Source organism: Quercus lobata, chromosome 7 (genome assembly GCF_001633185.2).
Source record: "Quercus lobata isolate SW786 chromosome 7, ValleyOak3.0 Primary Assembly, whole genome shotgun sequence".
NCBI lineage: Eukaryota > Viridiplantae > Streptophyta > Magnoliopsida > Fagales > Fagaceae > Quercus > Quercus lobata.
Genome location: NC_044910.1, coordinates 45,596,540 through 45,612,127, shown reverse-complemented (window position 1 = coordinate 45,612,127; position 15,588 = coordinate 45,596,540). Strand labels below are relative to the sequence as shown.

Here is a 15,588-nt window from a genome sequence, read left to right as displayed (position 1 = left end):
ATATATATATATATATATTACTGTAGGGACACAATTTTTAACGACCCAGGGATGGGCTTGTATGTAAAGGGGCCCAAACAATACGATTTGTAGAGAGTGGGCTTGGAAAGGCTGGACCTTGGTCGTTGGGCAACGGTTTAGTCAGGATTTTCGCGGAAGCCCATACGTAGATGGGTTTGGCCTGTGTGGCTGAGCCTTACACGGATGGGGAGTGAAGATCTATCTCCTCGGAATTGGTCCGAGGAGCATCTCGTCCTCACCATCCTCCTTTTTATGAGTTCGTTCTCCCCTTTCTCTCTGGTTCCTGGGAAGCCCCCCTTGTCAATGCAACGAGCTTCCCTTTTATACTAGTATTTCATTCCCATTCTTTACCTACGAGTCCGTTTCTCCTTGTTCGGGGTGGTTACTCGTCTTGTCAATCCTCACATCAGAGTGATTGGGAAAAGCTGGACAGCATAATATCAGTATGGGTTTGTCAGGCGATGGGCTCCACATTAAGGCGTTGGCAGCCTTCTCCCTTGTGCTTATCTTGTACTGAATTTGTCATTTTCTTTAGGTCTCTCTGTAAGATGTTGGGCGCAAAGTCGTCTTCGGCCACATCCTTGGACCTTCAAGGAGCTTTCATTGCGCGTCCTTAGCAGTAAGGCTCCTCGGCCTGGGCTTGGGCTTCTAATACTAAGTGGCCTAGGACCTCAGATTTCAGGCCCCACAATAACCCCTCAAAATCCTGCTGCCCGGCCTTTTAGTTGGGGAGGAGGGTTTTGGTGACGTTAGGCCCACATTATGGCTCGCTCAAATCCAGTACCCCACTATTATTTGTATTTTTTTCATTTACATGGGAGGCGTGTCAAGATAAGGGCCACTCCTTTATTTTTCGTTCACGCAGGGTCCTCTGACATTTCGGTACTCGAGGCGCGCCTTCACGAGGATCTTCAGATCCTACGATTGAGGATGAAGTTGGAAATTGAGCCAAGTCTGCTTCGTTCGTAGCGTTCCTTGGAAACTTGCATGAATTAAATTCCACCGGTTTACTTCTGGGTATAAATAGGATAGGGGATCACTTCACTTGCACATGAACCCTCCTATTCCCTTCAGAACCATATTTCTTCCATATCCACAATCTCCATTTCTGGCGTTCCTTTTTGCCTTAAAATAAGGCGTTCGAAGTGTGGATGGGGATGAAAGGTCTTCGCGCGCTTCAGAGGCACCGAATTCTCAAGGTGATATGGTACGGGCAAGGATGACACAGATTCAAGCCAGTCCCCCGTTTTGACAGGAGGAAGATGGTATTCCTTCCTCTTTTAGTCAAAATCCGAAGCAGGTTCTGGTCATGCCAGATTTTTGGTATGCCAGAAGAAGGAATTTCTGCCATCAGCGCCGTCTGCCTTGTAGCAGGCAAATTTTTGCGGGGGCTCCTCAACTTCCAGCTCCCTACACCTTTTCTTCAGCGGCGCTAGCCCGAAGCCAGGTGCTCTCTGCACCTTTTCTTCAACACTGCAGGCCCCTCGTCGGGTTCTTTTGCTGTCTGGCTTATGGGCATGTAAAAGTATTGAGGAATGGTACCCTTACTCCACATCTTGGCACTGCAGCCAACCTCTCCTCTGTGCTTCTCCTTCGGCTCTGTCTTTACCCTCTTGTATTTTTTCTTTTTATTTACGTGGTTAGTTGTAATGTAAGCTTGTTTCAGCTTTTCATTGTATACTGTACTATTCCTTTGTCTTAATAAAAAATGAGTTTATTTCTTTCTAAATGCTTTTCTTTCCTGCAACATCTACTTTGTGCATGAATGTTAGATATAAGCTTGCCTTTGATGACACTCGGAGCAAACAAATGCCTTAATACAGATTCATACTAGTTTAAACCTACGAACACTATTAAGTATAACGATGGCAATCCTCAATAATTTAAACTCTTGGAACTAACCGGGATAATGGCCGAGCGCTGTGCGATGCGCGCTGGACAAATGTCCGAGAACGATAAACTTCTAAATAATTCATCCGAGAGGGTAGCCGAACAGTGAGGGACTTCAATCGTGTTTTTGGTAACATATTGCTCTATGTTGCATTAATCCCTTTGGTACCGAGGATCCGAGGGTAGACTGGGGAATCCGTTTAGCATAGGGATTAACCCAACTGTTAACGGGGAGTTCTTCTCGGATGGATTTTAATATTCATGTAACATAGTTTTTCTTTCAAGTACTTGGTTTCTCCATAGGCTTGAGTCCGAGGACCATACAAGGCCTTGGTTCTGTCCGAAACTTGTAAGATTTTTTTTTTGTACTTGGTTTCTCCATAGACTTGAGTCCGAGGACCATGCAAGGCCTTGATTCTGTCCAAAACTTGTAAGATTTCTTTTTTGTACTTGGTTTCCCCATAGGCTTGAGTCCGAGGACCATACAAGGCCTTGGTTTTGTCCAAAACTTGTTAGATTTCTTTTTTGTACTTGGTTTCCCCATAGGCTTGAGTCCGAGGACCATACAAGGCCTTGGTTCTGTCCAAAACTTGTAAGATTTCTTTTTTGTACTTGGTTTCCCCATAGGCTTGAGTCCGAGGACCATACAAGGCCTTGGTTCTGTCCAAAACTTGTAAGATTTCTTTTTTGCTTGTTTATTTTTCGAACGTAAGCCCCTAGACCAGGGCGGGGAGAGCCGGCTTGTGGCCAGAAGCCCCTGGAGCTGTCCGCGCCGTTGGCACTGCAAGGCGTAGCCCCTAGCAGAAATTTATGTCAAGGCAACAACTGCATGTCGCCGGAGATGGAGGAAACTCCGCGAACCTCTGCTTGCCAGAGAGTTGACTCCACCGCCACCTGCGCCAACGCGCAAGCCTTTCCCACAGATGGCGCCAATTGTAGGGACATAATTTTTAACGACCCAGGGATGGGCTCGTATGTAAAGGGACCCGAACAATATGATTTGTAGAGAGTGGGCTTGGAAAGGCTGGACCTTGGTTGTTGGGCAACGGTTTAGTCAGGATTTTCACGGAAGCCCATACGTAGATGGGTTTGGCCTGTGTGGCTGAGCCTTACACGGATGGGGAGTGAAGATCTATCTCCTCGGAATTGGTCCGAGGAGCATCTCGTCCTCACCATCCTCCTTTTTATGAGTTCGTTCTCCCCCTTCTCTCTGGTTCCTGGGAAGCCCCCCTTGTCAATGCAACGAGCTTCCCTTTTATACTAGTATTTCCTTCCCATTCTTTACCTACGTGTCCGTTTCTCCTTATTCGGGGTGGTTACTCGTCTTGTCAATCCTCACATCAGAGTGATTGGGAAAAGCTGGACAGCATAATATCAGTATGGGTTTGTCAGGCGATGGACTCCACATTAAGGCGTTGGCAGCCTTCTCCCTTGTGCTTATCTTGTACTGAATTTATCCTTTTCTTCAGGTCTCTCTGTAAGATGTTAGGCGCAAAGTCGTCCTCGGCCATATCCTTGGACCTTCGCGGAGCTTTCATTGCGCGTCCTTAGCAGTAAGGCTCCTCGGCCTGGGCTTGGGCTTCTAATACTAAGTGGACTGGGACCTCAGATTTCGGGCCCTACAATTACTTATCAGTAATAATTTGTCACCTTAACAATTGTAAAATTATTATTTTTCCTTTAAATTTTTGTTTCCATTATCTGTTTTATGCAAGTCAACTCAACCCTACATTATCCCTCTGGGTATCCAATAAAATTGGAAAGTATGTGTTTTATTTTGGAAAATTCTTTAGAATTAAAAAAAAATTCTCAATTTTTAAAAAGATTAATATTTTTTAAAAGGATTGATTCTGTTAGTTTGCTTACAATAACCATAGTCTATAGGACACCCCCAAAAAAAAAAAAATCATAATTCCTTTTATTGAAATTGTAATAGTATAAGTATTATCAATAGTAATAACTAGTTAGTGTGTATATATATATATATATATATATGAACCATCGCAACTAGACAACTTAGGAAAAAAAATTATGTTTCTGATATTGCTTATTAGCTAAAATTTGGCTTTGACCACGGGGATGTTTGGAACAAGTGATATTAGCCAATTGTTTTAGGTTTTTATGGGATACAAAGGCAGAACGGATTCAACATATTAAATGTGAGTTTAGATTAGTTTTTGTTTTTATGTGTTACCAAGAAGATGTTCGAAACAAGTGTTAATGGCCAACTGTGTTTTTAATGGAGTATGTTTGGCATTAGTTTTTAGTATTAACTTCTAGCTTCTATGTAAAAAAAAAAAACCTCACTTTTTTCCCTTTTTTTTTTTCACTTTTTAAAATTTTTTTAAGATACAAATATGCTTTAACATACTTTCAACGAAAAGACTATTCTCAATCGAGCACTAATAAATGTGAGTTTAGGTTAGTATTCGTTTTTATAGGTACAATATTAAGGCCTCGTTTGGTATATCCATTCAAATACATGCTTTCAGTTTTTAAATAATATTACCCGTATTTCCACACACTTTTTCACCCACATGTATTTTCACACATGTTTTCAATTTTTTTGTTTATGAACCAAACACCCCTTAAGTGTTTCTCAAAAAAAAAAAAAAAAAAAGAGTACAATATTAGGCATGTACAGTGTACACAGTTTGGTGTTGTTAACATTTGTCGAGGTATGCTCACCACGCTGATATTGTTGGTTTCCCAAAATTGGGAATCGATCCACATGAATGCATGGAAAGCCAAGTCACACCAGACCACACACAGCTGATCGACTCGGTGCCAATAATGTTGGTTACAAACTAGAACTCTAGCAAACCTTGACATGCCAATCAAAATAATATTTATTTATTTATTAATATTTTATGGGAAATGTAAGGATACAATTTGATTCCTAAACTCAAAAGGTAAAAAGATCTAGGCTCAAATAGCTCAATACAATGAATTTGTAGAGAATAGGTTCGAAAACTAGGTTCTAATGAATTAGGTAGCAATTATAATGGATCCAAATGACAATAATGTAAAGATAGTCTGGTTTTATCTAAAAAAAAATCGTCATCGGCACAATCCGAGGAGATTAGTTCTTGTATATATTTCTAGAATTTGGTTACAAGCACAATTCTTGTTGCTACAATGTTTTTTTCTCAATTTCTCGATCTCTTTTCCTTAAGGTCTTCTTTCTATTTTATAATATTTTCATCATTTCATCTCTACCGTCCACATGTAAATTAGATTGCTAGTGTTGATCTTTATCTCATCAGCACCTTCTTGAAATCTTCGGGAAGTAGTTGTAAGGCTGAAAATTACTGTTCAGGTATCATTTCCTCATTAATGTGATTAGAGAGTTAGCTACAGAACATTTAATGTGGTGGTAACAGCTTTCTCTTAGATATTTCATAGCTCCCATGCTTCCATGACGTGCATCCTTATCAATAGAAACTCTCAGAACGTTGTTTTGGATGACAGACTGCACTTTCTAACCTCTGCTTTATTTAGCCGAGAAAGCATCCCTCTTCGGATCACATTCTCGAACTATCATGGCCAAATCTCTTACTTTATTTATTAATGTCGACCTCCATAAAAACGTTTACCCGTCTTCGGACTACTAAGTGTCTACGGACCGGGCCCCCGACCTAATATATACTATTGGGCCATCAACCCTACAGGAAATATTATGCCCAAAGATATTGGTTTAAAATTTGTTTTTTTTTTTTTATAAAAAATTGATAAAAAAAATGTAATTTTTTTCTTTATTTATAAAAGTAGAAAAAAGTAATTATTTTTTGAGTAATAGTCACAAATTCTTACAAATGACTAAAGTGGCATGGACTGTGTCAGGCTGTCAGCTAAAAATAATGAGGTGGAGCCAACAAGGTTTTCAAGGACGGATGAACTTTAAGTTTTTTGTGTAATTAAAAATTATAATGAATTTTTAAACTTAAAATCTGACCATTTAGGGTTCGTTTAGGATCTGTTTATTTTGCTTAAACTAAATTTTTTTTACTAAAAGTACTATAAATAAAAGTAAAAGTTATATGAAATAGTACAATGAGACCTATGAATAGTAGCAAAAATAAGCTGAATAGTAAAATAAGTTGGCAAAAATAATCTTTACCAATCAAATACTTAAGGTCTGTTTGGATACTGCTTATTGCTGAAAACTGAAAACTGGAAATACTGTAGCAAAATAAATTTTAAATGTGTGAATAGTGTTGTGAGACTCAATTTTAAAGTTATATTTGCTGAATTTCGTACTTGTGGGTCTCATGAACAGTGCACAAGACCCACAGAAAAAAACGCAGACGCATAAAGCAACACAAACGCGTTGCTATCCAAACCCAACCTTAGTCTACCTCATTATTTTTAGTTGTACCATATCACTCATTATTTTTAGTTATACCATGTCCTTGAGACTTATATCTCAATGACATGTGGATCTCATGCATGTAGAACTCACATGTCAATGAGATATAGGTCTCATAAAATCATCTCATATAAGAATTTTCCTAAAGCTCTAGCATTACTTTTGCTTTTTTAACAACTTTTCATATTTCTCATAAATATGATAGGGGTGTCCAGTGACCCGGACTAACTGACCCGCCTGCCCAAACTCGCATGAACCGAAGGTCCACGGGCGACTCCGAATCCAGTCTGTGGTTGGTCACGGGTTGGCAAGTGAAATAACTGAATAATTTGGTTCGAATATGGGTTTGAAAAAATTTCACTTGAACAACTCAAACCGACCGAATTATTATACAAAAAAAAATATATATGATTTGATATTTTGATTGACATGCCAACAACCAGTAGGAGTAGCTTAGCAGTGCCAGCTAGCCCACGCGTAAACCAAAACAAAAGTTAACTTTTTCTCACACAAATTCCTAATACCCATATCAAACATTAACTCAAATTCAAATTCAAATCAACAGTTTTGATGAGAGTAAAAACTGAGCACTACACTCAGTGATATGAATAAACACTGAAGACTGATTTTAGTGGCAGTATGGGCCGTGTGGCACATATACAATAACCCAAAATTGAATCAACGATTATAAACTTATAATCCAAAAATATCAAGACCCACTCTAATGATGACAATTACACTCTACTGATCATAATATCTCTCCATATCTCTAATGGCTCTCTTGACTCTCTTGACTCTCTTCAGTTTTCACTTCGAACTCAGTCTCAGAGGTCAGATTGAATGCTCCGTGGTCATGGGCCACATGGCTTCACCTTCAGGCTTCCTCCCCTTTTCACGCTTCCTCACCTCTTCACTTCTTCAATCTCAGTTCTCTACTTGGCTCTCTCAAACTCTCACAGTCTCACTTCTCTATTTTGGTATTTTGGTTCACTCTTCAACAATCCTCAAACCGATTCTCCAAATCCAAAAACTATGTCAAAAGTTTCGGCCCAATTTGAGGCCTAGACCCAATAAATCGACAACTTCAACCCAGACATCCGATTACTCGAAACGTTGGATCCGACCCAAATATTCGATCGAGTATGGGTTCAAAATTCAACAACCTAATCCAACGGGTCAAGTTCGATTTGGGCCCTAAACCGACTTAGCCTGTGGACAAGCCTACTCTATGATATATGAATATCTTCTTTGCTGTTTGTTTTAATTAGCCATATAAAAGAAAATATATCTTTCTTAAAAAAAAGAAATATATATTATAAATTATAATATAAATACTAAAACCATGTTCATAGTTGTTCACTATGAACACAGGAACAACTATGTTCATAGTTTTATAAGGATTAATTATAATTATAATTATAATGTTATTTTTTATATTTTCTTATATAAGTAGTGAAATTATACTTGAGTCTTATATGATTTTCCTAGTTAATTTTTTAATCAAGATTTTACTTGATAAATTTTTGTTAATTAAGACTGCTCATTCAAAAAAGATCATTATATTTATTTACATATTTAAACCTTGCACCACTCTGTTTAGGTTCTACAAATGGTTCAGTTTTATTAACCATGGTAGATATATTGAATACATATTGGCTGTCTCACGAGGTGCTGGCTTTACCAACCAACCTCTACATCCTTTACGTCTTTCAGACTTCATCTCTGTAAAATTGTATTTGTATGGCCCTTTTTGAACTCGTATATCCAGTGCTTTATTTTCCTGTAAAAAAATTTTGTGATTTGCTTTCTGGCCTGTCAAAGGGTCTGCATGACACTTACATGAACAGAGGAAGGGATTTCTCTAACATAGAATTGAAGAGATCTAAGATTTTTGGATGCAAACACAACTTTATCAAGAGTCTTGGATGCATCATAGTTATTAGGAACATTGGTTTTGGAGTGTATAATGGGGATTTGCTTTAAAATTTGAAAACATACCAGCCATGCTCAAAAAAGTGAAGAATTTCCCAGAAAAAATTATAAAAATGTTTTCAGTCGCCATTTGATAACAGAGATAAGTAAAGAATTCCCTAAGACCATATAATTTAGAAAATCAGAATCATCTCTTCAATTAACTTAGATGAACAAGCCGCCAAAAATTGATGATGAAATAAGCTTTCATTTTATGCACTTAATTTCTGTGGTATATGTTCCAATTTTCAAATCGACTTTGACAAGGATTTAAATAGGTAAAATGTACAGTATCAAATCAACTTGAGAGAAGGTTTTAAATAGGTAAAAATGTGCAGCACAATCTATCTCGCACTGCTCAAACTCTTGCAGTCAAGAGCTGGTAATGTGCCCTGATTCAATGTATGCAGCTGTGTAACTTACTGCTTGGCAATACTAGAGCCAACCAGCTCGGCCAGCTGCAAAGGAACTCTAGTCAAGCAAGATTGGATATCATCTAGCCAGAAGCAACTGGACATATATTATACAAAATCAATCTTATCTAAAGATAAATACAAGGCACCGGTATATTGTAAACTAGTACCTTTCCAAACAAAATTTCAGACATTTCAACCCCCAATATGAAAATTCATGAAATCTAGTATCATTTTCAATTAATAAATAACAGAATATTACCTTTTTGGGGAACTTCAGAACATCAGATAAGCACTTCAAAGTGCATTTCGATTAAACTATTAATCGCAAGTTAAATAATACAGTATAAATGTTTCAGCCTCCAGCATTGAAGCTTATTGCTGCCACAAATACTTCCTAAATCAAAACCATCCCTCAATCAAACAATAATTTCACAGATTCTCTCTCTCTTTATGTAAATAATACAGCAGAAACCTCTTTGTGTCAAACAAAAAAAGAAATCAAAATGCCTAATCCAGGCATCAGTAAGAGGATCAAATTGCTACACAGAGCTCAAGTTTTTTTATTTCCAAAAAGGAGAAAAAAAAATGTTGTTCTCCGCTTCCCTTTTTTACCTACAAAATTGCTAGGCATGAACCTTAATACATGCAAAGAATGACATACTCACCTTCAAAGGTACAGTAAAACAGCTTATGCTGCAGCGGACTGCTTCTCCTCATAGTCATCAAGATTGAGAGCTTCCAGCAATTTTGGCCAGGAAGCTGGGATCCCTCCTGGCAGATCAAACTCCAATATTTTTCCTCGACTACGATAAAATTCCTCCACAGGCTGACTCTGCAAGAATGATAGGATGTCAGGGTGCCAAATAAATAGTATAAAAAGATATTTACAAAATTCAAAGGAAACCTTAGCAAACAATATAGAAACGTAATATACTTACAATGAAACCATTTTTACAACACACAAGCACCAATCACATGGAAAGGGAAAATTATTTTGGACGGAACTCTTTGCATTCACAGATGTCTTACAAATGCCTCCTCACTAAATAGCAGTAAAAGAATGGAACATACCTTTTCATTGTATATACGCAGCCGTTCTGTTACTACTGTTTCGGTATCATCTGACCGAGTAACGAGCTTTGACATACAGTGTGAAGGGGGAAGAAGTGGAGCCATGCTCATACCAGGATTCCCATTTTCACCCTTGACATTAATGGAGGCCACATTGAAATTCTTCCCACACTCGCTGCAAATTCTTCTTCCAAGACATTTCTCAAGCAATACATCTTCCCGAAGCTTCAGATTGACCACCAAGTCAATGTCAGTAACCCCTTCCAATATTTCCTGAGAACATGAACAAACAAGTCAAATTTGAGAACATATCACAAGGGTACAAGGCTACTTCAGAGATACTATAACACAATTCTTACAACTCTGTGAAGAGAGAGGGGGGATTCATGCAATAATGCTTGGTTAGCCAATTCAGGTTAAGGAATACTCAGAAAGATACATTATTTGGCCAAGGAACACATACACACAGAGAGAAATAGAAAGAGAGCATACTGTGTGGCTAATTTTGGGGAATTCTTACTAGAAGAAATATTATCTGATCAAATTGAAAAAAATAACCCTTATCAGTAAAACAAAATTTTGAAACATGACCTACTTACTCTTGGGCTTGGATATAAATTAAATGGGTTGTTGAAAAAAAGTAAAGAAACTCCAGATTTTGTAGTAGCCAGCAAAAGCATGTTCTCCATACTAACACAACCCCTTTCTATTTCTTCTCTTTGGATTGAAATACAAGAATATTGCAAGGGATACAGCCTTCTCAATTTATTAAGGAAGAAGAAATCAATGTAAGTAATAACAATGTTGCTTGATCAAATGCTCACCGCTTGTCTTATTGTTCGCGGGAAACCATCAAGAATAAATCCCGATTCACCTTTAGTTTCCCCAGCCTCCAGCCTCTTTGACAATAAGCTTATTATAATTTCATCCGAAACCAATTTACCTTGGTTAACAATCTCTGTTAGCTGCACCAGACAACAACAACAACAACAAAAAATTTGGTTAATTTTCTCAAACTACTCGGTAAAAACTATGCTTTTACATTAACCAATCGTCTCCCATTGAACCTTTACAGATTACAGTCTAAATTTGAGGATACAATACTTCAAATAATATATACAAAAATAAAGAGTGGTTCTTAACTATTTCTCACAAATCAAACACTCAAACACCAGAAATTAACAAAGAAACTACAGATTAAACTAGGTTGGCCACGTGTAATTCATTTTTTCGCCATTATATCTGACAAAACTCTCTGTCACCTCCTAAAATTGTCACATCGTTTATTACTATGTTATCCAAATATTAAATTTAGTTGATAATACTAAATAAGAAGCTATTTCTAACATTTAAAGTTGCGATCTATGAATGAGAGAGAGAGAAGAGAGAGGACCTGATGAGAGAGAGGGCCAGAGGAGGCGAGTTCTTCGCGGACGAGATCGCCGGTGGCGATGTGGGGGACGCCGAGGAGGGAAGAGAGGCGGCTGGCGTAGGTGCCTTTGCCGACGCCGGGGCAGCCGAGGAAAACCCACTGGACATTTCTGTCCTTTGGATCTTTGCGGCTTAGAGCAGTGGTGTTGTTGAAAGTGAAAGGAGAAGAAGGAGGATTGGTGGTCTCCGATGAAATGGCGGCTGAAGAAGAAGAAGAAGAAGAAGATATGAATCTTCTGAAGTGTGAGAGTGATGATGAGTAGGGCTTTGAGAGGCGGGTCAGGGTAGCCGCCGCCATTGGAGAATTGTGAAATAGCGTTAGAGATTGGAAGGGGTAAACTTTTTTTTATGGTTAATGTATGTTTTTTTTTTTTTTTTTTGAGAAACTGGTTAATGTATGTATGTTGCTGTGTTCTGATTTTAAATGTCTTAAATGTGCTGAACCCTAAAGTGGAGCTTCGTTATTTTTATTATTATTTTATTTTACCTCAGTTCCCACCTCAAAGAGAGGAATATGCTGCCGTATTGAATCTTTGATGCTGTCAATAATGGAAGAGGAATTTGACATGGAGTCGTGGCCTTGTGGGGTTCGTTAGTTACTTCGTTGTCACCCCATGTGAGATCTGCACTAAAAATATCTTTCAAGTACAACGCAATTTAGGACATATTTCTTTTTTACAACAGATTTTAAGTTATAAGTTCTTACTATAGACAATAAAAGTCATTTCAGTTGTAAATTTAACTTAAAATAGATAACAATTTATCATTTAAAATTTTGTTACAAAAGTATTATAAATATGTCATGGACAATTAAATTAGGAACAAAATAATGCTAAAATTGATTCTTCCATCATTGATTTCATCCTAACTTTGTTGCATATAACATGTCAAAAGTTTTATAACTCAATTAATTGACACATTTTAGTATTTTTAGCTAGACATTGAGATTTAAATTCCCCCTTCCTCTAAATTATCAAAAAAAATAAAAAAACAAAATTGTTGTTTGTAGCATGATTGATGTGTTAAGGAGGTAATGAGTAAAATTTTGATTAGGAGTGTCCGTTTTTCATGAAACCAGTGGGTCCTAGCTATCTTTTTAAGTTTATGGAGTTGGTATTCTGACTATAATCACGCATGATATATACACACAATTTGGATTGGCCCACTGAGCTTGTTTAACTTGTGATCACGATCCCTTTATTGTAATAGTCAAACTACACTATAAATTCATAAATATTTTTTTAGAAAAACTCTTCAAACTCTTTTTATATCTTTTTATTATATATGAATTTTTAAAATCTAACCGTTAGATTTTATATTCTTAACACGCATGTTAAATTTCGTTCAAATCAGATATTATTTACTATTCGATCAATAAAATTATATTTTATGCATAATTTTAGATTACAAAGACTTAAAATTTAAACATTTTATAAATGACATAGGAAGAGTTTAAAGGATTTATCTCTAAATTAGTTTGGAAAAAAACTTTTTTCAAATTTCTCGATTTAGGGCAAACTACTTTGAACCATGCATCAGAGAGCCTATACAAAGATCTCATCCACCCAGTGGCGGAGCTAGAATTTAGATCAGGGGGGGCAAGATTAAAAGACAAGATTGGAAGTAAAAAATTAATCAATATTAATAACAAAATAAATAAACAACTATATGATAATGTAATTGTCATACAGAATCTAACATAAAATGTAAACTTTAATTTATTTTTTCACACCTAGCTTATTTTACTCAATTGCCCTCGACGATTTTTCATATTTTGAAACCGCTGCATGATTTCTTCACATTCAATAGTTTTGAATATATCTTTCTCAATATATGTGACTAAGCAATCATTCATCCACTGATCTCCTATTCGATTGCGTAATCGATTTTTAATTATGTTCATTACTGAAAAAGCTCTTTCAACAGTAGCTGTTGCAACTGGTAAGATCAATGCCAAAGTCACTAATGAGTAAACCAATGGATATGAAACATTCTTTTTCATTTCTACCATCTTTTCAGCAAGCTGTCCAATTCCTTTAAGTGCTAAAAACTCTTCAGTGGACCGCATGTCATGGATGTATGTCTCAAGTTGGTTATCCAAGAAAGAAACTTGAACTGTTGAAAAATCACTTGGATAAAACTGAGCAAGCCGAATCAATTTCTCCTTGTTGAATGCTGAAAATAAGTTATTTGGGTTTAAACACGCAACACAAAGTAATAATTCAGAATTTTCAAAACGACTATTAAGTTCCTGAAGTTGCATATCTATAACAGTATAAAAAAGCTCCACTTGATAATGATGTGAATTTTTCATGTTTTGAGCTTTTCGTCATGGCCGAGGTTGATATAAATCATCCATATCAGGAACATCAATATTATTTTTTGCACAAAATGTAGAAACCTCCTCTAGCAAAGTGTTCCACCCATCATCTCTCATGGCTTGTAAACGTTGCTTTGAAATGTCAACCAACTTCATAGCATTCACAATATCTTGATCTTTTCGTTGTAATGCCTGTGACAACTCATTACTTATGCCAAGCACACCTTTCATCAAATGTAAATCAAACACGAATTCAAATGTCTGGAGTAAACCGATTAAGATATTTGCTTCTGCTCTCTGATCAGAATCTAAACCATCTTCTATAATAGTTTCAATCACATCAATTACAGAAGAAAACATGTGAATAAGATTTACAAGTGCACCATAATGAGAGCTCCAACGTGTATCTCCAGGTCTTTTTAGACTCATTTCTTGATTCAAGCCACGACCAGTTGAAATTTCATTATTTTTTAGTGCTTCTATAACTTCAGCATTACGTTTTTCGCGAAGAATATCACGACGTTTACATGATGCTCCAACAATATTGAATACCTTTGCAACCAAGTTAAAAAAGGTTGCAATTTGGATGTGATTTTTTGCTACTGCAACTAATGTTAGTTGAAGCTGATGTGCAAAGCAATGGACATAATAGGCAAAAGGATTATCTTTCAAAATAAGAGTTTTTAGTCCATTTAACTCACCTCGCATGTTGCTTGCCCCGTCATAGCCTTGTCCCCGCAATCTACTAATGCTTAAGCTATGTTTATTAAATACTTCCTCAATTGCACTCTTTAGTGTCACTGCTGATGTATTATTAACATGTGTAATGCCTAAAAAGCGCTCATTCACATGTCCCAATTTGTCCACATAGCGCAAAGCAATTGCCATTTGCTCTTTAGTAGACATATCACGTGATTAATCAACTATAATAGCAAATAATGAGTCTCCAATATCTTTAATAATAGCATTTATTGTCTCAACAGCTGCAGCATTAGCTATTTCTTTTTGGATATCAGGAGAGGTCATTTGATGATTTTCAGGAGCGTTTTCAAGAACTGCCTTATCAATCTCTTCATTGTGATTTGCAAGAAACCGTAATAATTCAAGAAAATTTCCTTGATTATTGGAGTCTTTAGATTCATCATGGCCACGAAATGCTAATCCTTGTCGTTGTAGAAAACAAATACAATCCACTGATGCATTCAAATGAGTTCGATATTCCCTTTTCTCAACATCTGATTGCTTGTTTATAACTGTTTGAATACTTTGTCTCTGGTTTAACAAAGCTTCACATTTTCTTTGAGCTATATTATGTGCACTGTTGTGATCCCCAATGTGATTCTGTAATTTCACCTTTTTTTTCCAATTTCTGAATCCTTCAGTAACAAATGAGTCTCCCCCTCCTTGATCACCAGTATCAGGTCGAAATAGATAACAATATAGACAATATGCAGCATCTTTGGTAATGCTATATTCCAACCAACCTTCAAATTCTTTGAACCACACTGGATTAAACCGACGCTTTGTTTTGCCAAATTGACTTTGTGGAAAATCATGGTTAACTGGTTGACAAGCTTTATTTTGTAGATAATGCCTTCTAATTTGATCTCTTTCATTAGGATGATAGTTAGAAATTTTTATTCTTAAACCAGGATCCACGGGAAGATTTGCAACATCCACTTCGATACGAGTTCGTTTAGGATTTGATCCGGACTCATTATTATGATCAGGATTCTCCATTATCTCAATTAACTACAAATATATATGTCATATCATTAAAATAAAGAAAAAAATTACAATTTATGATTAAGAATAATCAAATTAAGAGATCATTATAAATACAAATAGTTTAAATATATAATTTAAATTATAAATTAATGGTTAAAAATAGTCAAATCAATTCATCTAAATATAAACAGTTTAAACATATAATTTAATTCTTTAAAAAATTAAATAAACAAATAAATTAAAGCAAAAGTATTAAAAATATACATACCTATGAATATTTGAATGTGACTTAAAAACCCAACTTGAATGCTTTTAAAAACTGCACAAAAACTCTGAGATCCAAAGAAAGAGACTGGTTTGAAAAGAAATTT

The 15,588-nt window shown here is 36.4% G+C and overlaps 1 protein-coding gene and 1 pseudogene across 1 annotated transcript; both read right to left on the bottom strand.

The window, feature by feature from the left end:
- Positions 1–8,948: 8,948 nt before the first annotated feature.
- Positions 8,949–11,538, bottom strand: LOC115954086 (adenylate kinase 1, chloroplastic). The gene is made up of 4 exons (XM_031071949.1): positions 11,132–11,538; positions 10,563–10,703; positions 9,739–10,011; positions 8,949–9,499 (listed from the first exon to the last, which is right to left on the bottom strand). Exons 1-4 carry the CDS (start codon positions 11,465–11,467, stop codon positions 9,356–9,358), a joined length of 894 nt encoding a protein of 297 aa, XP_030927809.1. The 5' UTR covers positions 11,468–11,538; the 3' UTR covers positions 8,949–9,355.
- A 1,344-nt stretch (positions 11,539–12,882) lies between these two features.
- Positions 12,883–15,229, bottom strand: LOC115952111 (annotated as a pseudogene).
- Positions 15,230–15,588: the final 359 nt, after the last annotated feature.